General features: G+C 50.6%; 5 protein-coding genes across 5 annotated transcripts; all 5 read right to left on the reverse strand.

Annotated features, from left to right (window-relative positions):
• Positions 1-921: 921 nt before the first annotated feature.
• Positions 922-2,794, reverse strand: LOC311607140 (aly/REF export factor 2-like; the record flags this gene model as incomplete). Its single annotated transcript, XM_084798758.1, has 3 exons — positions 922-1,045; positions 1,091-1,728; positions 2,750-2,794. 3 exons carry the CDS (start codon positions 2,792-2,794, stop codon positions 940-942), a joined length of 789 nt encoding a protein of 262 aa, XP_084654884.1. The 3' UTR covers positions 922-939.
• A 3,062-nt stretch (positions 2,795-5,856) lies between these two features.
• Positions 5,857-6,614, reverse strand: LOC311595115 (THO complex subunit 4-like). Its single transcript, XM_084777494.1, has one exon. The coding sequence runs from the start codon at positions 6,592-6,594 to the stop codon at positions 5,875-5,877; it is 720 nt and encodes a 239-aa protein (XP_084633620.1). The 5' UTR covers positions 6,595-6,614; the 3' UTR covers positions 5,857-5,874.
• Positions 6,615-10,746: 4,132 nt separating this feature from the next.
• LOC311600026 (THO complex subunit 4-like) lies at positions 10,747-11,504 on the reverse strand. The gene has a single exon (XM_084786258.1). It carries the CDS (start codon positions 11,482-11,484, stop codon positions 10,765-10,767), a length of 720 nt encoding a protein of 239 aa, XP_084642384.1. The 5' UTR covers positions 11,485-11,504; the 3' UTR covers positions 10,747-10,764.
• Positions 11,505-15,774: 4,270 nt separating this feature from the next.
• Positions 15,775-16,532, reverse strand: LOC311600041 (THO complex subunit 4-like). The gene has a single exon (XM_084786282.1). The coding sequence runs from the start codon at positions 16,510-16,512 to the stop codon at positions 15,793-15,795; it is 720 nt and encodes a 239-aa protein (XP_084642408.1). The 5' UTR covers positions 16,513-16,532; the 3' UTR covers positions 15,775-15,792.
• Positions 16,533-20,674: 4,142 nt separating this feature from the next.
• On the reverse strand, positions 20,675-21,432 carry LOC311600031 (THO complex subunit 4-like). The gene has a single exon (XM_084786272.1). The coding sequence runs from the start codon at positions 21,410-21,412 to the stop codon at positions 20,693-20,695; it is 720 nt and encodes a 239-aa protein (XP_084642398.1). The 5' UTR covers positions 21,413-21,432; the 3' UTR covers positions 20,675-20,692.
• Positions 21,433-22,402: the final 970 nt, after the last annotated feature.

Consider the following 22,402-nt stretch of genomic DNA (forward strand, 5'->3'; position numbering starts at 1 on the left):
GACATAGGATTGCCTTGCCTACTATTTCTTGTTGATCTGGATTCATTGGTCCAAGGCTGGTCTTTGACACACATCCAGCAGAGTCCACAAGGCTGAGGCCTTCTCTTGGCATTCTCCCTGGAAAACCCTAGCTTCTAGGAATGCCTTGCCTGAAATCCCTTTTCAGAAGGCCTTGCTTACCACAGTTGAAACATCTGACAGTTTGATTTTTCCAAAGACTCTTAGAAGTTCTTTCTTTTCTAAGATTAGCATCATAAACATGAGCAGCACACTCAGCCATATCTCTAATCCATCCTTTCCTGGAGCTGACCCTGCCTTTACAGGTAGACTCACTCTTAGAGATCATGACTTGGCACTTCCTTTTTTCCCCACTATTTACACAACGCAACACACACACACACACACACACACACACACATAAACACACAGTACACAAACACACACACATGCACACACCCACCCACCCACACAAACACACACGTTTCTATTTTATTACGGCAAAGGTGGAAATGATAACATCTGCACAAGAGCCACCAGTAAATTATATCCCCCGAAATAACTCAGCACAAAACACGACTGTTGTCCATTTTTCAAAAGTGTCTTTATTTATTCGTTTATTGAGTGATTCTGGATACAGTATTGTTCCAGGGTGTGAACCTACATGTCGGGAGATGGCACCAGCTGTCATCACATTGAAGGCAGGCCCTCTGGATGAACAGCCAGTGCTCTTCAGCTCTGCAGCTCCCTTTTTCAGAGGGGAAAAGACAAAGTCTTTAAAAGAGTTTTTAGGCCCATGGAAAGGCAGGAATGAAGAAATGAGTCAATGATGAAGACTGAGCAACCCAGCATTGTCTGCACAGTCCAGTGGCCACCCCTCCCTCTAGGGATCAGAGGAGGAGCCCTCTGGGTCCTGTGGTTTGTGTGGACTGGCTGGGCTGTTTAGCTGGTGTCCATGCTTTCAGCGTAAGCATCCAGCTGTGCGTCCAGCTCCTCTGCAGAAAGCTGCTGCTTGGAGTTGCTGCAGGTGCCTCTCTCTCTTCCCCTGCTGCCTCTCTGGGTCCCTCTCCAGGGGCCTCTCCCAGCAGAGCACCCAGAGGCAGGGTTTCTACTCATGCCTCCTCTGGTGGCGCTTCCTGCATGGCTCGGCTGTGTTTCCACCTGGGATGGGACAAGCTGGATGTCCAAAGGACGCCCGTCCAGAGGGACACCGTGGTACTCTCTCCTAGCCTTCAGGGCATCTGCCTTGCGTTCAAAGCACACATCTGCTGTCCCTAAACTTCGTCCAGCGCGATCATAGTGCACAGCTGCTCTCTTGAGCGGTCCAAATTCAGCAAAGAGGTTCTGAATATCAGCGTCTGACACTTGGAAGTGCAGGTTGGACAGCAGCAGCCTCCCAGAGGAGTCCAGGCTGGCTCCACGCGGGAAGGCGCTGTGGAACTGGTCGTGCTGCCGCTTGCCTGGAAGTTGTCCGCGTCTGCTGTAGGGTGCCTGCCCGTTCCTCCTAGGCCAGGCACCGCGATGCCCACGCCGGGCGGCCTTCAGTGCGCCCCTGGGGCCTCCCGGGGAGCAGGCCCTGCCAGCACCCCTGTGCCCGCGGCCACCACGGCCAACTCGGCCTCGCTGCCTCTGGGTCAGCTTGATGATGTCATCCAAAGACATATCTAGTTTCTCCACCAAGGAGGGCGTGGAAGGCGCACTCAGATCCAGCCTGCGCACCTCACAAGGAGCCTTGGGAAAGACAAAAGAGTCAGTCACTGGTTGCAAAGTCAGCCTTTGCAAAACATGTGTGGAGCTTTAGTAAATGATTCAGACCCCTTTCCTGATTCTTCAGCCCTAGCCCAAGCATTTCCAGCTCTTAGGCAAGAGTTGCCAAGGCGTCCCACAGCAGATTCCACCTGCCTCTCTAAACCAGCATGGCCACTTTCACCTAGCTCTGATCCTGGGAGCTAGCAGTCCCTCTGGCCCCATCTCCCTGTTCACAGGCCTTCCCTTCAGCCTCTTCCCACCAGCATTGCCATGGCCACCCAGGACCAGGTTCCAAGATTGTTCCTGCCACACCTTTCCAGTCTTGGGGGATTAATCCTGGTTGGCCGGTGGGCCAGGAATTGAGAGTCTCCCTCACCTAGGATGAACGCACACCATAGGAGATGACCGATTGCCTCCATCTTCTCCAATGGAAGATGTCTCTGGGATTCCACTGCCCTTCTCTAGAACCTTCGGGGGTGCCTATCACCTCCGGGGAACTCTCCTGCATTCGCTGGAGAAGCTAGGGTTGGCTTTCCAACCATCCTAGGCAACCCCCTTTCCCTTTCCCTCTCCCTTTCCCTCTCCCTTTCCCTTTCCCTTTCCCTTTCCCTTTCTTCAGGTGCTGGTGTGGGGGGCTCTGCCTGGGTCTGAGAATTTGTCTCACTCTCATATCTGAATTCCTCTGCCTGTGTCTCAGTCTCTTTCCTTTTCTCCTTAATAAGCATCTCTACTTTTCCCTCTAAGGCTTGGATCTTCTCCACCCACCATTTCTCTCATGGACTACACAGGGGCATTATGGCTACTAAGAAGGAAGCCTGGGATACCCAAAGGATGAGAATCCTGACGGCTATGGGGCCGCAGTGAGCCAGGCCATTTCCCTTTTCATTTTCTGCTTCTCTTCTCAAGGCATCTAGAGTGGCACTAGGCAGGGTTCTAGAGCCTTCTGTGATGGGCCTGCCGGTCCTTCACTCTTCTCCCCTTGGGTACCTCTCAGGTGACTTACCGAAGCTGATGGCTTCTCGGTTTCTCTGCAGCTGGAGTGAGCCATCTCTCTGTCTGTGGGGCCTGGCCACTTGCTGGAGTGCCAAAGTGTTCTTTCCAAGACAGAAGAAAGCCCCAATCCTTCAAGTTTTCTGAGGAAGACTCAGGAGCCAGATGCTGGGGTGAAGCCTTGCTAGCTCAGAGGGCAGAGAAAGCACACAGGGGTCTTCCTACCCAGCTCACGGCCTGAAGGAAAAAGATAAAAATCAATCAACAAATAAATAGGTAGATCATTAAAATCCACAGACAGACAGACACACAGACAGACAGAGAGACAGACAAACAAACAAACAAACAAACAAAGAAAGAAACAAAGAAAAACCACCCCAAATCTCAAAGCCGAAAGCACCAAAAGCCAAAAGGCCAAAAGCCAAAAGCTGGCTAGCTCACCTGACAGCCCAGGAGGAAAAGGCCTGCTAGCTCACTGGATAGGCCAAGAGGGAAAAGCCAAAGCCTCTGTCTTCTTCTCCTGGCCTTCTTAAATACCCTTCAACTCCAAGCCCCGCCTTTCAGTTCAATCTCTGTCAGCTGGTTACTAGATCCGCCCCTTGCCCTAGGGTGGGTTGATCAAGCCCTCAGGGCAGAAAGCCCTTGGATTCAAAGTGTGAGTTTGTGCCTGGCTTGATGGCACAGGCCTTTCATCCCAGCACTGGGGTGGCAGGTGGATCCATGTGTGTTGCAGGCCTGCCTGGTCTACAAAGCCAGTCCAGGACAGCCAAGGCTACCCAGACCAACATGGCTGACCCACAGGGAAAGAGAGTAATTCATACAAGGAAACGGTTTGATAGCTCACATCTCAGGGTTCACAATGGGATCAAGTCTCCTGCAACAATCCACCTTGTGTTTCAGCCTGATATTTACTAGCAGCCTTTAAATGTGATCATTGTAATAGGTTTGGTTGTTGGTGTGTTTTGTTGTTGCTGGTGTGCTTTGCCTGTATATCTTATTGTTGATTTTGTTCTTGCTCCTCCTCCTCTTCCTTCTCTTCTTCTTCTTCATCATCTTCATCATCATCTAATTCCTCTTCTTCCTCTTCTCCTCCTTTTCTCCTTCTTTTTCTTCCTCTTCTTCTTCCACTTCTTCTTTGTCACCTTTTTCTCCTTCTTTTCCTTCTTCTTCTTCTTCTTCTTCTTCTTCTCCTCCTCTTCTTCTTCTTCTTCTTTTTCTCATTCATTTCTTTACTCTGTATATAAATCCCAGTCGATTCTCTCATTCCTCCCAGTCCCTACACAATCACCCCTCTCTCCACCCTATTCTTTGTACTTCTTCTTTATCTGCCTGTGCCTCTGCCTCGTCAGTGTTGGCTGCAAAGGTCTGTGCCTACCAGGTAGGGGTGGGCTTCCAGGTGAGAACCAGCACCTCTCTCATCTTTGGAACTCTAGAATTTATGAAACCACTACTTGACAGAGATTTGCCTGCCTCTGCTAAGAAGGAAGGCATGCGCTCCCACCAGCCTGCTCCCAGTCTTTTATCCTAGCTCCAAAGGACTCCAACTCTTAGAGATTTAGAAAACAAGTGGGAACTGTAGTAACCCTTTGGCCTGACTGAAACCATTTTCAAGCTCTTAGCTGGGTTTTTCATACCAAACAATAAAACTCTCCATTTCTTTAAGAAGGAGACTTTAGTTTTTAGACGTTAATTCATGGCTAGGAGAGCCACATCTGGCCTTAGTTTTCCTATTTCTCCTTCTGGCCTTACCCATTTGAGCCGTCCCCCACTTTGTTTTATCCAACGAGATAAAGCTCCAGTCCCTAGAAGATGGATGTTTACCTCCTGAAGAGGCCAAGGTTTGGGTGGAATTCATTGTTTCATCTGCCTCTGTGTCCATGGCACTTCCAACCCCTTTGCCGGCTCTTTTCACTTTTAGCTTAGGTGTCTGCTCATTTGTAGCCCATGGGCAAATCATGCATTTGCTGGTCTTTCTTGAGCCTTTTCTTTTATCCACTGAAGCTGTCCAGTTCCTTCATTTCACCCAGAACCATGCTGTTTTCACAAGAGGCATGAACTGGTTCATGGCTCTGTGGATGGGATTCTCCTACCCAGACAGGGAACACACCAACGGGATTCATCCTTTGGTGGTGGTGTGGGTGTAGGGAGAGGGCAAGGATGGGGGTGGCAGGGTGCTCTGGGAGACCCTGGGCCTACTGTGACATAGGATTGCCTTGCCTACTATTTCTTGTTGATCTGGATTCATTGGTCCAAGGCTGGTCTTTGACACACATCCAGCAGAGTCCACAAGGCTGAGGCCTTCTCTTGGCATTCTCCCTGGAAAACCCTAGCTTCTAGGAATGCCTTGCCTGAAATCCCTTTTCAGAAGGCCTTGCTTACCACAGTTGAAACATCTGACAGTTTGATTTTTCCAAAGACTCTTAGAAGTTCTTTCTTTTCTAAGGTTAGCATCATAAACATGAGCAGCACACTTAGCCATATCTCTAATCCATCCTTTCCTGGAGCTGACCCTGCCTTTACAGGTAGACTCACTCTTAGAGATCATGACATAGCACTTCCTTTTTTCCCCACTATTTACACAACACAACACACACACACACACACACACACACACACACACACACACAGTACAGAAACACACACACATGCACACACCCACCCACCCACACAAACACACACGTTTCTATTTTATTACGGCAAAGGTGGAAATGATAACATCTGCACAAGAGCCACCAGTAAATTATATCCCCCGAAATAACTCAGCACAAAACACGACTGTTGTCCATTTTTCAAAAGTGTCTTTATTTATTCGTTTATTGAGTGATTCTGGATACAGTATTGTTCCAGGGTGTGAACCTACATGTCGGGAGATGGCACCAGCTGTCATCACATTGAAGGCAGGCCCTCTGGATGAACAGCCAGTGCTCTTCAGCTCTGCAGCTCCCTTTTTCAGAGGGGAAAAGACAAAGTCTTTAAAAGAGTTTTTAGGCCCATGGAAAGGCAGGAATGAAGAAATGAGTCAACGATGAAGACTGAGCAACCCAGCATTGTCTGCACAGTCCAGTGGCCACCCCTCCCTCTAGGGATCAGAGGAGGAGCCCTCTGGGTCCTGTGGTTTGTGTGGACTGGCTGGGCTGTTTAGCTGGTGTCCATGCTTTCAGCGTAAGCATCCAGCTGTGCGTCCAGCTCCTCTGCAGAAAGCTGCTGCTTGGAGTTGCTGCAGGTGCCTCTCTCTCTTCCCCTGCTGCCTCTCTGGGTCCCTCTCCAGGGGCCTCTCCCAGCAGAGCACCCAGAGGCAGGGTTTCTACTCATGCCTCCTCTGTTGGCGCTTCCTGCATGGCTCGGCTGTGTTTCCACCTGGGATGGGACAAGCTGGATGTCCAAAGGATGCCCGTCCAGAGGGACACCGTGGTACTCTCTCCTAGCCTTCAGGGCATCTGCCTTGCGTTCAAAGCACACATCTGCTGTCCCTAAACTTCGTCCAGCGCGATCATAGTGCACAGCTGCTCTCTTGAGCGGTCCAAATTCAGCAAAGAGGTTCTGAATATCAGCGTCTGACACTTGGAAGTGCAGGTTGGACAGCAGCAGCCTCCCAGAGGAGTCCAGGCTGGCTCCACGCGGGAAGGCGCTGTGGAACTGGTCGTGCTGCCACTTGCCTGGAAGTTGTCCGCGTCTGCTGTAGGGTGCCTGCCCGTTCCTCCTAGGCCAGGCACCGCGATGCCCACGCCGGGCGGCCTTCAGTGCGCCCCTGGGGCCTCCCGGGGAGCAGGCCCTGCCAGCACCCCTGTGCCCGCGGCCACCACGGCCAACTCGGCCTCGCTGCCTCTGGGTCAGCTTGATGATGTCATCCAAAGACATATCTAGTTTCTCCACCAAGGAGGGCGTGGAAGGCGCACTCAGATCCAGCCTGCGCACCTCACAAGGAGCCTTGGGAAAGACAAAAGAGTCAGTCACTGGTTGCAAAGTCAGCCTTTGCAAAACATGTGTGGAGCTTTAGCAAATGATTCAGACCCCTTTCCTGATTCTTCAGCCCCAGCCCAAGCATTTCCAGCTCTTAGGAAAGAGTTGCCAAGGTGTCCCACAGCAGATTCCACCTGCCTCTCTAAACCAGCATGGCCACTTTCACCTAGCTCTGATCCTGGGAGCTAGCAGTCCCTCTGGCCCCATCTCCCTGTTCACAGGCCTTCCTTTCAGCCTCTTCCCACCAGCATTGCCATGGCCACCCAGGACCAGGTTCCAAGATTGTTCCTGCCACACCTTTCCAGTCTTGGGGGATTAATCCTGGTTGGGCGGTCGGCCAGGAATTGAGAGTCTCCCTCACCTAGGATGAACGCACACCATAGGAGATGACCGATTGCCTCCATCTTCTCCAATGGAAGATGTCTCTGGGATTCCACTGCCCTTCTCTAGAACCTTCGGGGGTGCCTATCACCTCCGGGGACCTCTCCTGCATTCGCTGGAGAAGCTAGGGTTGGCTTTCCAACCATCCTAGGCAACCCCCTTTCCCTTTCCCTCTCCCTTTCCCTCTCCCTTTCCCTTTCCCTTTCCCTTTCCTCAGGTGCTGGTGTGGGGGGCTCTGCCTGGGTCTGAGAATTTGTCTCACTCTCATATCTGAATTCCTCTGCCTATGTCTCAGTCTCTTTCCTTTTCTCCTTAATAAGCATCTCTACTTTTCCCTCTAAGGCTTGGATCTTCTCCACCCACCATTTCTCTCATGGACTACACAGGGGCATTATGGCTACTAAGAAGGAAGCCTGGGATACCCAAAGGATGAGAATCCTGACGACTATGGGGCGGCAGTGAGCCAGGCCATTTCCCTTTTCATTTTCTGCTTCTCTTCTCAAGGCATCTAGAGTGGCACTAGGCAGGGTTCTAGAGCCTTCTGTGATGGGCCTGCCGGTCCTTCACTCTTCTCCCCTTGGGTACCTCTCAGGTGACTTACCGAAGCTGATGGCTTCTCGGTTTCTCTGCAGCTGGAGTGAGCCATCTCTCTGTCTGTGGGGCCTGGCCACTTGCTGGAGTGCCAAAGTGTTCTTTCCAAGACATAAGAAAGCCCCAATCCTTCAAGTTTTCTGAGGAAGACTCAGGAGCCAGATGCTGGGGTGAAGCCTTGCTAGCTCAGAGGGCAGAGAAAGCACACAGGGGTCTTCCTACCCAGCTCACGGCCTGAAGGAAAAAGATAAAAATCAATCAACAAATAAATAGGTAGATCATTAAAATCCACAGACACACAGACAGACAGAGAGACAGACAAACAAACAAACAAACAAACAAAGACACAAAGAAAAACCACCCCAAATCTCAAAGCCGAAAGCACCAAAAGCCAAAAGGCCAAAAGCCAAAAGCTGGCTAGCTCACCTGACAGCCCAGGAGGAAAAGGCCTGCTAGCTCACTGGATAGGCCAAGAGGGAAAAGCCAAAGCGTCTGTCTTCTTCTCCTGGCCTTCTTAAATACCCTTCAACTCCAAGCCCCGCCTTTCAGTTCAATCTCTGTCAGCTGGTTACTAGATCCGCCCCTTGCCCTAGGGTGGGTTGATCAAGCCCTCAGGGCAGAAAGCCCTTGGATTCAAAGTGTGAGTTTGTGCCTGGCTTGATGGCACAGGCCTTTCATCCCAGCACTGGGGTGGCAGGTGGATCCATGTGTGTTGCAGGCCTGCCTGGTCTACAAAGCCAGTCCAGGACAGCCAAGGCTACCCGGACCAACATGGCTGACCCACAGGGAAAGAGAGTAATTCATACAAGGAAACGGTTTGATAGCTCACATCTCAGGGTTCACAATGGGATCAAGTCTCCTGCAACAATCCACCTTGTGTTTCAGCCTGATATTTACTAGCAGCCTTTAAATGTGATCATTGTAATAGGTTTGGTTGTTGGTGTGTTTTGTTGTTGCTGGTGTGCTTTGCCTGTATATCTTATTGTTGATTTTGTTCTTGCTCCTCCTCCTCTTCCTTCTCTTCTTCTTCTTCATCATCTTCATCATCATCTAATTCCTCTTCTTCCTCTTCTCCTCCTTTTCTCCTTCTTTTTCTTCCTCTTCTTCTTCCACTTCTTCTTTGTCACCTTTTTCTCCTTCTTTTCCTTCTTCTTCTCCTCTTCTTCTTCTTCTTCTTTTTCTCATTCATTTCTTTACTCTGTATATAAATCCCAGTCGATTCTCTCATTCCTCCCAGTCCCTACACAATCACCCCTCTCTCCACCCTATTCTTTGTACTTCTTCTTTATCTGCCTGTGCCTCTGCCTCGTCAGTGTTGGCTGCAAAGGTCTGTGCCTACCAGGTAGGGGTGGGCTTCCAGGTGAGAACCAGCACCTCTCTCATCTTTGGAACTCTAGAATTTATGAAACCACTACTTGACAGAGATTTGCCTGCCTCTGCTAAGAAGGAAGGCATGCGCTCCCACCAGCCTGCTCCCAGTCTTTTATCCTAGCTCCAAAGGACTCCAACTCTTAGAGATTTAGAAAACAAGTGGGAACTGTAGTAACCCTTTGGCCTGACTGAAACCATTTTCAAGCTCTTAGCTGGGTTTTTCATACCAAACAATAAAACTCTCCATTTCTTTAAGAAGGAGACTTTAGTTTTTAGACGTTAATTCATGGCTAGGAGAGCCACATCTGGCCTTAGTTTTCCTATTTCTCCTTCTGGCCTTACCCATTTGAGCCGTCCCCCACTTTGTTTTATCCAACGAGATAAAGCTCCAGTCCCTAGAAGATGGATGTTTACCTCCTGAAGAGGCCAAGGTTTGGGTGGAATTCATTGTTTCATCTGCCTCTGTGTCCATGGCACTTCCAACCCCTTTGCCGGCTCTTTTCACTTTTAGCTTAGGTGTCTGCTCATTTGTAGCCCATGGGCAAATCATGCATTTGCTGGTCTTTCTTGAGCCTTTTCTTTTATCCACTGAAGCTGTCCAGTTCCTTCATTTCACCCAGAACCATGCTGTTTTCACAAGAGGCATGAACTGGTTCATGGCTCTGTGGATGGGATTCTCCTACCCAGACAGGGAACACACCAACGGGATTCATCCTTTGGTGGTGGTGTGGGTGTAGGGAGAGGGCAAGGATGGGGGTGGCAGGGTGCTCTGGGAGACCCTGGGCCTACTGTGACATAGGATTGCCTTGCCTACTATTTCTTGTTGATCTGGATTCATTGGTCCAAGGCTGGTCTTTGACACACATCCAGCAGAGTCCACAAGGCTGAGGCCTTCTCTTGGCATTCTCCCTGGAAAACCCTAGCTTCTAGGAATGCCTTGCCTGAAATCCCTTTTCAGAAGGCCTTGCTTACTACAGTTGAAACATCTGACAGTTTGATTTTTCCAAAGACTCTTAGAAGTTCTTTCTTTTCTAAGGTTAGCATCATAAACATGAGCAGCACACTCAGCCATATCTCTAATCCATCCTTTCCTGGAGCTGACCCTGCCTTTACAGGTAGACTCACTCTTAGAGATCATGACATAGCACTTCCTTTTTTCCCCACTATTTACACAACACACCACACACACACACACACACACACACACACACACAGTACAGAAACACACACACATGCACACACCCACCCACCCACACAAACACACACGTTTCTATTTTATTACGGCAAAGGTGGAAATGATAACATCTGCACAAGAGCCACCAGTAAATTATATCCCCCGAAATAACTCAGCACAAAACACGACTGTTGTCCATTTTTCAAAAGTGTCTTTATTTATTCGTTTATTGAGTGATTCTGGATACAGTATTGTTCCAGGGTGTGAACCTACATGTCGGGAGATGGCACCAGCTGTCATCACATTGAAGGCAGGCCCTCTGGATGAACAGCCAGTGCTCTTCAGCTCTGCAGCTCCCTTTTTCAGAGGGGAAAAGACAAAGTCTTTAAAAGAGTTTTTAGGCCCATGGAAAGGCAGGAATGAAGAAATGAGTCAATGATGAAGACTGAGCAACCCAGCATTGTCTGCACAGTCCAGTGGCCACCCCTCCCTCTAGGGATCAGAGGAGGAGCCCTCTGGGTCCTGTGGTTTGTGTGGACTGGCTGGGCTGTTTAGCTGGTGTCCATGCTTTCAGCGTAAGCATCCAGCTGTGCGTCCAGCTCCTCTGCAGAAAGCTGCTGCTTGGAGTTGCTGCAGGTGCCTCTCTCTCTTCCCCTGCTGCCTCTCTGGGTCCCTCTCCAGGGGCCTCTCCCAGCAGAGCACCCAGAGGCAGGGTTTCTACTCATGCCTCCTCTGTTGGCGCTTCCTGCATGGCTCGGCTGTGTTTCCACCTGGGATGGGACAAGCTGGATGTCCAAAGGACGCCCGTCCAGAGGGACACCGTGGTACTCTCTCCTAGCCTTCAGGGCATCTGCCTTGCGTTCAAAGCACACATCTGCTGTCCCTAAACTTCGTCCAGCGCGATCATAGTGCACAGCTGCTCTCTTGAGCGGTCCAAATTCAGCAAAGAGGTTCTGAATATCAGCGTCTGACACTTGGAAGTGCAGGTTGGACAGCAGCAGCCTCCCAGAGGAGTCCAGGCTGGCTCCACGCGGGAAGGCGCTGTGGAACTGGTCGTGCTGCCACTTGCCTGGAAGTTGTCCGCGTCTGCTGTAGGGTGCCTGCCCGTTCCTCCTAGGCCAGGCACCGCGATGCCCACGCCGGGCGGCCTTCAGTGCGCCCCTGGGGCCTCCCGGGGAGCAGGCCCTGCCAGCACCCCTGTGCCCGCGGCCACCACGGCCAACTCGGCCTCGCTGCCTCTGGGTCAGCTTGATGATGTCATCCAAAGACATATCTAGTTTCTCCACCAAGGAGGGCGTGGAAGGCGCACTCAGATCCAGCCTGCGCACCTCACAAGGAGCCTTGGGAAAGACAAAAGAGTCAGTCACTGGTTGCAAAGTCAGCCTTTGCAAAACATGTGTGGAGCTTTAGCAAATGATTCAGACCCCTTTCCTGATTCTTCAGCCCCAGCCCAAGCATTTCCAGCTCTTAGGAAAGAGTTGCCAACGTGTCCCACAGCAGATTCCACCTGCCTCTCTAAACCAGCATGGCCACTTTCACCTAGCTCTGATCCTGGGAGCTAGCAGTCCCTCTGGCCCCATCTCCCTGTTCACAGGCCTTCCTTTCAGCCTCTTCCCACCAGCATTGCCATGGCCACCCAGGACCAGGTTCCAAGATTGTTCCTGCCACACCTTTCCAGTCTTGGGGGATTAATCCTGGTTGGCCGGTGGGCCAGGAATTGAGAGTCTCCCTCACCTAGGATGAACGCACACCATAGGAGATGACCGATTGCCTCCATCTTCTCCAATGGAAGATGTCTCTGGGATTCCACTGCCCTTCTCTAGAACCTTCGGGGGTGCCTATCACCTCCGGGGACCTCTCCTGCATTCGCTGGAGAAGCTAGGGTTGGCTTTCCAACCATCCTAGGCAACCCCCTTTCCCTTTCCCTCTCCCTTTCCCTCTCCCTTTCCCTTTCCCTTTCCCTTTCCCTTTCCTCAGGTGCTGGTGTGGGGGGCTCTGCCTGGGTCTGAGAATTTGTCTCACTCTCATATCTGAATTCCTCTGCCTGTGTCTCAGTCTCTTTCCTTTTCTCCTTAATAAGCATCTCTACTTTTCCCTCTAAGGCTTGGATCTTCTCCACCCACCATTTCTCTCATGGACTACACAGGGGCATTATGGCTACTAAGAAGGAAGCCTAGGATACCCAAAGGATGAGAATCCTGACGACTATGGGGCGGCAGTGAGCCAGGCCATTTCCCTTTTCATTTTCTGCTTCTCTTCTCAAGGCATCTAGAGTGGCACTAGGCAGGGTTCTAGAGCCTTCTGTGATGGGCCTGCCGGTCCTTCACTCTTCTCCCCTTGGGTACCTCTCAGGTGACTTACCGAAGCTGATGGCTTCTCGGTTTCTCTGCAGCTGGAGTGAGCCATCTCTCTGTCTGTGGGGCCTGGCCACTTGCTGGAGTGCCAAAGTGTTCTTTCCAAGACAGAAGAAAGCCCCAATCCTTCAAGTTTTCTGAGGAAGACTCAGCAGCCAGATGCTGGGGTGAAGCCTTGCTAGCTCAGAGGGCAGAGAAAGCACACAGGGGTCTTCCTACCCAGCTCACGGCCTGAAGGAAAAAGATAAAAATCAATCAACAAATAAATAGGTAGATCATTAAAATCCACAGACAGACAGACAGACACACAGACAGACAGAGAGACAGACAGACAAACAAACAAACAAACAAACAAACAAACAAAGAAACAAAGAAAAACCACCCCAAATCTCAAAGCCGAAAACACCAAAAGCCAAAAGGCCAAAAGCCAAAAGCTGGCTAGCTCACCTGACAGCCCAGGAGGAAAAGGCCTGCTAGCTCACTGGATAGGCCAAGAGGGAAAAGCCAAAGCGTCTGTCTTCTTCTCCTGGCCTTCTTAAATACCCTTCAACTCCAAGCCCCGCCTTTCAGTTCAATCTCTGTCAGCTGGTTACTAGATCCGCCCCTTGCCCTAGGGTGGGTTGATCAAGCCCTCAGGGCAGAAAGCCCTTGGATTCAAAGTGTGAGTTTGTGCCTGGCTTGATGGCACAGGCCTTTCATCCCAGCACTGGGGTGGCAGGTGGATCCATGTGTGTTGCAGGCCTGCCTGGTCTACAAAGCCAGTCCAGGACAGCCAAGGCTATCCGGACCAACATGGCTGACCCACAGGGAAAGAGAGTAATTCATACAAGGAAACGGTTTGATAGCTCACATCTCAGGGTTCACAATGGGATCAAGTCTCCTGCAACAATCCACCTTGTGTTTCAGCCTGATATTTACTAGCAGCCTTTAAATGTGATCATTGTAATAGGTTTGGTTGTTGGTGTGTTTTGTTGTTGCTGGTGTGCTTTGCCTGTATATCTTATTGTTGATTTTGTTCTTGCTCCTCCTCCTCTTCCTTCTCTTCTTCTTCTTCATCATCTTCATCATCATCTAATTCCTCTTCTTCCTCTTCTCCTCCTTTTCTCCTTCTTTTTCTTCCTCTTCTTCTTCCACTTCTTCTTTGTCACCTTTTTCTCCTTTTCCTTCTTCTTCTTCTTCTTCTTCTTCTTCTTCTTCTTCTTCTTCTTCTTCTTCTTCTTCTTCTTCTTCTCCTCCTCTTCTTCTTCTCCTCCTCTTCTTCTTCTTCTTCTTTTTCTCATTCATTTCTTTACTCTGTACATAAATCCCAGTCGATTCTCTCATTCCTCCCAGTCCCTACACAATCACCCCTCTCTCCACCCTATTCTTTGTACTTCTTCTTTATCTGCCTGTGCCTCTGCCTCGTCAGTGTTGGCTGCAAAGGTCTGTGCCTACCAGGTAGGGGTGGGCTTCCAGGTGAGAACCAGCACCTCTCTCATCTTTGGAACTCTAGAATTTATGAAACCACTACTTGACAGAGATTTGCCTGCCTCTGCTAAGAAGGAAGGCATGCGCTCCCACCAGCCTGCTCCCAGTCTTTTATCCTAGCTCCAAAGGACTCCAACTCTTAGAGATTTAGAAAACAAGTGGGAACTGTAGTAACCCTTTGGCCTGACTGAAACCATTTTCAAGCTCTTAGCTGGGTTTTTCATACCAAACAATAAAACTCTCCATTTCTTTAAGAAGGAGACTTTAGTTTTTAGACGTTAATTCATGGCTAGGAGAGCCACATCTGGCCTTAGTTTTCCTATTTCTCCTTCTGGCCTTACCCATTTGAGCCGTCCCCCACTTTGTTTTATCCAACGAGATAAAGCTCCAGTCCCTAGAAGATGGATGTTTACCTCCTGAAGAGGCCAAGGTTTGGGTGGAATTCATTGTTTCATCTGCCTCTGTGTCCATGGCACTTCCAACCCCTTTGCCGGCTCTTTTCACTTTTAGCTTAGGTGTCTGCTCATTTGTAGCCCATGGGCAAATCATGCATTTGCTGGTCTTTCTTGAGCCTTTTCTTTTATCCACTGAAGCTGTCCAGTTCCTTCATTTCACCCAGAACCATGCTGTTTTCACAAGAGGCATGAACTGGTTCATGGCTCTGTGGATGGGATTCTCCTACCCAGACAGGGAACACACCAACGGGATTCATCCTTTGGTGGTGGTGTGGGTGTAGGGAGAGGGCAAGGATGGGGGTGGCAGGGTGCTCTGGGAGACCCTGGGCCTACTGTGACATAGGATTGCCTTGCCTACTATTTCTTGTTGATCTGGATTCATTGGTCCAAGGCTGGTCTTTGACACACATCCAGCAGAGTCCACAAGGCTGAGGCCTTCTCTTGGCATTCTCCCTGGAAAACCCTAGCTTCTAGGAATGCCTTGCCTGAAATTCCTTTTCAGAAGGCCTTGCTTACCACAGTTGAAACATCTGACAGTTTGATTTTTCCAAAGACTCTTAGAAGTTCTTTCTTTTCTAAGGTTAGCATCATAAACATGAGCAGCACACTCAGCCATATCTCTAATCCATCCTTTCCTGGAGCTGACCCTGCCTTTACAGGTAGACTCACTCTTAGAGATCATGACATAGCACTTCCTTTTTTCCCCACTATTTACACAACACAACACACACACACACACACACACACACACACACACACACACATAAACACACACACACACATAAACACACAGTACACAAACACACACACATGCACACACCCACCCACCCACACAAACACACACGTTTCTATTTTATTACGGCAAAGGTGGAAATGATAACATCTGCACAAGAGCCACCAGTAAATTATATCCCCCGAAATAACTCAGCACAAAACACGACTGTTGTCCATTTTTCAAAAGTGTCTTTATTTATTCGTTTATTGAGTGATTCTGGATACAGTATTGTTCCAGGGTGTGAACCTACATGTCGGGAGATGGCACCAGCTGTCATCACATTGAAGGCAGGCCCTCTGGATGAACAGCCAGTACTCTTCAGCTCTGCAGCTCCCTTTTTCAGAGGGGAAAAGACAAAGTCTTTAAAAGAGTTTTTAGGCCCATGGAAAGGCAGGAATGAAGAAATGAGTCAGCGATGAAGACTGAGCAACCCAGCATTGTCTGCACAGTCCAGTGGCCACCCCTCCCTCTAGGGATCAGAGGAGGAGCCCTCTGGGTCCTGTGGTTTGTGTGGACTGGCTGGGCTGTTTAGCTGGTGTCCATGCTTTCAGCGTAAGCATCCAGCTGTGCGTCCAGCTCCTCTGCAGAAAGCTGCTGCTTGGAGTTGCTGCAGGTGCCTCTCTCTCTTCCCCTGCTGCCTCTCTGGGTCCCTCTCCAGGGGCCTCTCCCAGCAGAGCACCCAGAGGCAGGGTTTCTACTCATGCCTCCTCTGTTGGCGCTTCCTGCATGGCTCGGCTGTGTTTCCACCTGGGATGGGACAAGCTGGATGTCCAAAGGACGCCCGTCCAGAGGGACACTGTGGTACTCTCTCCTAGCCTTCAGGGCATCTGCCTTGCGTTCAAAGCACACATCTGCTGTCCCTAAACTTCGTCCAGCGCGATCATAGTGCACAGCTGCTCTCTTGAGCGGTCCAAATTCAGCAAAGAGGTTCTGAATATCAGCGTCTGACACTTGGAAGTGCAGGTTGGACAGCAGCAGCCTCCCAGAGGAGTCCAGGCTGGCTCCACGCGGGAAGGCGCTGTGGAACTGGTCGTGCTGCCACTTGCCTGGAAGTTGTCCGCGTCTGCTGTAGGGTGCCTGCCCGTTCCTCCTAGGCCAGGCACCGCGATGCCCACGCCGGGCGGCCTTCAGTGCGCCCCTGGGGCCTCCCGGGGAGCAGGCCCTGCCAGCACCCCTGTGCCCGCGGCCACCACGGCCAACTCGGCCTCGCTGCCTCTGGGTCAGCTTGATGATGTCATCCAAAGACATATCTAGTTTCTCCACCAAGGAGGGCGTGGAAGGCGCACTCAGATCCAGCCTGCGCACCTCACAAGGAGCCTTGGGAAAGACAAAAGAGTCAGTCACTGGTTGCAAAGTCAGCCTTTGCAAAACATGTGTGGAGCTTTAGCAAATGATTCAGACCCCTTTCCTGATTCTTCAGCCCCAGCCCAAGCATTTCCAGCTCTTAGGAAAGAGTTGCCAAGGTGTCCCACAGCAGATTCCACCTGCCTCTCTAAACCAGCATGGCCACTTTCACCTAGCTCTGATCCTGGGAGCTAGCAGTCCCTCTGGCCCCATCTCCCTGTTCACAGGCCTTCCTTTCAGCCTCTTCCCACCAGCATTGCCATGGCCACCCAGGACCAGGTTCCAAGATTGTTCCTGCCACACCTTTCCAGTCTTGGGGGATTAATCCTGGTTGGGCGGTCGGCCAGGAATTGAGAGTCTCCCTCACCTAGGATGAACGCACACCATAGGAGATGACCGATTGCCTCCATCTTCTCCAATGGAAGATGTCTCTGGGATTCCACTGCCCTTCTCTAGAACCTTCGGGGGTGCCTATCACCTCCGGGGACCTCTCCTGCATTCGCTGGAGAAGCTAGGGTTGGCTTTCCAACCATCCTAGGCAACCCCCTTTCCCTTTCCCTCTCCCTTTCCCTCTCCCTTTCCCTTTCCCTTTCCCTTTCCCTTTCCTCAGGTGCTGGTGTGGGGGGCTCTGCCTGGGTCTGAGAATTTGTCTCACTCTCATATCTGAATTCCTCTGCCTATGTCTCAGTCTCTTTCCTTTTCTCCTTAATAAGCATCTCTACTTTTCCCTCTAAGGCTTGGATCTTCTCCACCCACCATTTCTCTCATGGACTACACAGGGGCATTATGGCTACTAAGAAGGAAGCCTGGGATACCCAAAGGATGAGAATCCTGACGACTATGGGGCGGCAGTGAGCCAGGCCATTTCCCTTTTCATTTTCTGCTTCTCTTCTCAAGGCATCTAGAGTGGCACTAGGCAGGGTTCTAGAGCCTTCTGTGATGGGCCTGCCGGTCCTTCACTCTTCTCCCCTTGGGTACCTCTCAGGTGACTTACCGAAGCTGATGGCTTCTCGGTTTCTCTGCAGCTGGAGTGAGCCATCTCTCTGTCTGTGGGGCCTGGCCACTTGCTGGAGTGCCAAAGTGTTCTTTCCAAGACAGAAGAAAGCCCCAATCCTTCAAGTTTTCTGAGGAAGACTCAGCAGCCAGATGCTGGGGTGAAGCCTTGCTAGCTCAGAGGGCAGAGAAAGCACACAGGGGTCTTCCTACCCAGCTCACGGCCTGAAGGAAAAAGATAAAAATCAATCAACAAATAAATAGGTAGATCATTAAAATCCACAGACACACAGACAGACAGAGAGACAGACAAACAAACAAACAAACAAACAAAGACACAAAGAAAAACCACCCCAAATCTCAAAGCCGAAAGCACCAAAAGCCAAAAGGCCAAAAGCCAAAAGCTGGCTAGCTCACCTGACAGCCCAGGAGGAAAAGGCCTGCTAGCTCACTGGATAGGCCAAGAGGGAAAAGCCAAAGCGTCTGTCTTCTTCTCCTGGCCTTCTTAAATACCCTTCAACTCCAAGCCCCGCCTTTCAGTTCAATCTCTGTCAGCTGGTTACTAGATCCGCCCCTTGCCCTAGGGTGGGTTGATCAAGCCCTCAGGGCAGAAAGCCCTTGGATTCAAAGTGTGAGTTTGTGCCTGGCTTGATGGCACAGGCCTTTCATCCCAGCACTGGGGTGGCAGGTGGATCCATGTGTGTTGCAGGCCTGCCTGGTCTACAAAGCCAGTCCAGGACAGCCAAGGCTATCCGGACCAACATGGCTGACCCACAGGGAAAGAGAGTAATTCATACAAGGAAACGGTTTGATAGCTCACATCTCAGGGTTCACAATGGGATCAAGTCTCCTGCAACAATCCACCTTGTGTTTCAGCCTGATATTTACTAGCAGCCTTTAAATGTGATCATTGTAATAGGTTTGGTTGTTGGTGTGTTTTGTTGTTGCTGGTGTGCTTTGCCTGTATATCTTATTGTTGATTTTGTTCTTGCTCCTCCTCCTCTTCCTTCTCTTCTTCTTCTTCATCATCTTCATCATCATCTAATTCCTCTTCTTCCTCTTCTCCTCCTTTTCTCCTTCTTTTTCTTCCTCTTCTTCTTCCACTTCTTCTTTGTCACCTTTTTCTCCTTCTTTTCCTTCTTCTTCTCCTCTTCTTCTTCTTCTTCTTTTTCTCATTCATTTCTTTACTCTGTATATAAATCCCAGTCGATTCTCTCATTCCTCCCAGTCCCTACACAATCACCCCTCTCTCCACCCTATTCTTTGTACTTCTTCTTTATCTGCCTGTGCCTCTGCCTCGTCAGTGTTGGCTGCAAAGGTCTGTGCCTACCAGGTAGGGGTGGGCTTCCAGGTGAGAACCAGCACCTCTCTCATCTTTGGAACTCTAGAATTTATGAAACCACTACTTGACAGAGATTTGCCTGCCTCTGCTAAGAAGGAAGGCATGCGCTCCCACCAGCCTGCTCCCAGTCTTTTATCCTAGCTCCAAAGGACTCCAACTCTTAGAGATTTAGAAAACAAGTGGGAACTGTAGTAACCCTTTGGCCTGACTGAAACCATTTTCAAGCTCTTAGCTGGGTTTTTCATACCAAACAATAAAACTCTCCATTTCTTTAAGAAGGAGACTTTAGTTTTTAGACGTTAATTCATGGCTAGGAGAGCCACATCTGGCCTTAGTTTTCCTATTTCTCCTTCTGGCCTTACCCATTTGAGCCGTCCCCCACTTTGTTTTATCCAACGAGATAAAGCTCCAGTCCCTAGAAGATGGATGTTTACCTCCTGAAGAGGCCAAGGTTTGGGTGGAATTCATTGTTTCATCTGCCTCTGTGTCCATGGCACTTCCAACCCCTTTGCCGGCTCTTTTCACTTTTAGCTTAGGTGTCTGCTCATTTGTAGCCCATGGGCAAATCATGCATTTGCTGGTCTTTCTTGAGCCTTTTCTTTTATCCACTGAAGCTGTCCAGTTCCTTCATTTCACCCAGAACCATGCTGTTTTCACAAGAGGCATGAACTGGTTCATGGCTCTGTGGATGGGATTCTCCTACCCAGACAGGGAACACACCAACGGGATTCATCCTTTGGTGGTGGTGTGGGTGTAGGGAGAGGGCAAGGATGGGGGTGGCAGGGTGCTCTGGGAGACCCTGGGCCTACTGTGACATAGGATTGCCTTGCCTACTATTTCTTGTTGATCTGGATTCATTGGTCCAAGGCTGGTCTTTGACACACATCCAGCAGAGTCCACAAGGCTGAGGCCTTCTCTTGGCATTCTCCCTGGAAAACCCTAGCTTCTAGGAATGCCTTGCCTGAAATCCCTTTTCAGAAGGCCTTGCTTACTACAGTTGAAACATCTGACAGTTTGATTTTTCCAAAGACTCTTAGAAGTTCTTTCTTTTCTAAGGTTAGCATCATAAACATGAGCAGCACACTCAGCCATATCTCTAATCCATCCTTTCCTGGAGCTGACCCTGCCTTTACAGGTAGACTCACTCTTAGAGATCATGACGTAGCACTTCCTTTTTTCCCCACTATTTACACAACACACCACACACACACACACACACACACACACACACACACACAGTACAGAAACACACACACATGCACACACCCACCCACCCACACAAACACACACGTTTCTATTTTATTACGGCAAAGGTGGAAATGATAACATCTGCACAAGAGCCACCAGTAAATTATATCCCCCGAAATAACTCAGCACAAAACACGACTGTTGTCCATTTTTCAAAAGTGTCTTTATTTATTCGTTTATTGAGTGATTCTGGATACAGTATTGTTCCAGGGTGTGAACCTACATGTCGGGAGATGGCACCAGCTGTCATCACATTGAAGGCAGGCCCTCTGGATGAACAGCCAGTGCTCTTCAGCTCTGCAGCTCCCTTTTTCAGAGGGGAAAAGACAAAGTCTTTAAAAGAGTTTTTAGGCCCATGGAAAGGCAGGAATGAAGAAATGAGTCAACGATGAAGACTGAGCAACCCAGCATTGTCTGCACAGTCCAGTGGCCACCCCTCCCTCTAGGGATCAGAGGAGGAGCCCTCTGGGTCCTGTGGTTTGTGTGGACTGGCTGGGCTGTTTAGCTGGTGTCCATGCTTTCAGCGTAAGCATCCAGCTGTGCGTCCAGCTCCTCTGCAGAAAGCTGCTGCTTGGAGTTGCTGCAGGTGCCTCTCTCTCTTCCCCTGCTGCCTCTCTGGGTCCCTCTCCAGGGGCCTCTCCCAGCAGAGCACCCAGAGGCAGGGTTTCTACTCATGCCTCCTCTGTTGGCGCTTCCTGCATGGCTCGGCTGTGTTTCCACCTGGGATGGGACAAGCTGGATGTCCAAAGGATGCCCGTCCAGAGGGACACCGTGGTACTCTCTCCTAGCCTTCAGGGCATCTGCCTTGCGTTCAAAGCACACATCTGCTGTCCCTAAACTTCGTCCAGCGCGATCATAGTGCACAGCTGCTCTCTTGAGCGGTCCAAATTCAGCAAAGAGGTTCTGAATATCAGCGTCTGACACTTGGAAGTGCAGGTTGGACAGCAGCAGCCTCCCAGAGGAGTCCAGGCTGGCTCCACGCGGGAAGGCGCTGTGGAACTGGTCGTGCTGCCACTTGCCTGGAAGTTGTCCGCGTCTGCTGTAGGGTGCCTGCCCGTTCCTCCTAGGCCAGGCACCGCGATGCCCACGCCGGGCGGCCTTCAGTGCGCCCCTGGGGCCTCCCGGGGAGCAGGCCCTGCCAGCACCCCTGTGCCCGCGGCCACCACGGCCAACTCGGCCTCGCTGCCTCTGGGTCAGCTTGATGATGTCATCCAAAGACATATCTAGTTTCTCCACCAAGGAGGGCGTGGAAGGCGCACTCAGATCCAGCCTGCGCACCTCACAAGGAGCCTTGGGAAAGACAAAAGAGTCAGTCACTGGTTGCAAAGTCAGCCTTTGCAAAACATGTGTGGAGCTTTAGCAAATGATTCAGACCCCTTTCCTGATTCTTCAGCCCCAGCCCAAGCATTTCCAGCTCTTAGGAAAGAGTTGCCAAGGTGTCCCACAGCAGATTCCACCTGCCTCTCTAAACCAGCATGGCCACTTTCACCTAGCTCTGATCCTGGGAGCTAGCAGTCCCTCTGGCCCCATCTCCCTGTTCACAGGCCTTCCTTTCAGCCTCTTCCCACCAGCATTGCCATGGCCACCCAGGACCAGGTTCCAAGATTGTTCCTGCCACACCTTTCCAGTCTTGGGGGATTAATCCTGGTTGGGCGGTCGGCCAGGAATTGAGAGTCTCCCTCACCTAGGATGAACGCACACCATAGGAGATGACCGATTGCCTCCATCTTCTCCAATGGAAGATGTCTCTGGGATTCCACTGCCCTTCTCTAGAACCTTCGGGGGTGCCTATCACCTCCGGGGACCTCTCCTGCATTCGCTGGAGAAGCTAGGGTTGGCTTTCCAACCATCCTAGGCAACCCCCTTTCCCTTTCCCTCTCCCTTTCCCTCTCCCTTTCCCTTTCCCTTTCCCTTTCCCTTTCCTCAGGTGCTGGTGTGGGGGGCTCTGCCTGGGTCTGAGAATTTGTCTCACTCTCATATCTGAATTCCTCTGCCTGTGTCTCAGTCTCTTTCCTTTTCTCCTTAATAAGCATCTCTACTTTTCCCTCTAAGGCTTGGATCTTCTCCACCCACCATTTCTCTCATGGACTACACAGGGGCATTATGGCTACTAAGAAGGAAGCCTGGGATACCCAAAGGATGAGAATCCTGACGACTATGGGGCGGCAGTGAGCCAGGCCATTTCCCTTTTCATTTTCTGCTTCTCTTCTC

The sequence above is a fragment of the Acomys minous genome, assembly GCF_964271855.1.
Source record: "Acomys minous genome assembly, chromosome: 1".
NCBI classification, from domain to species: Eukaryota; Metazoa; Chordata; class Mammalia; order Rodentia; family Muridae; genus Acomys; species Acomys minous.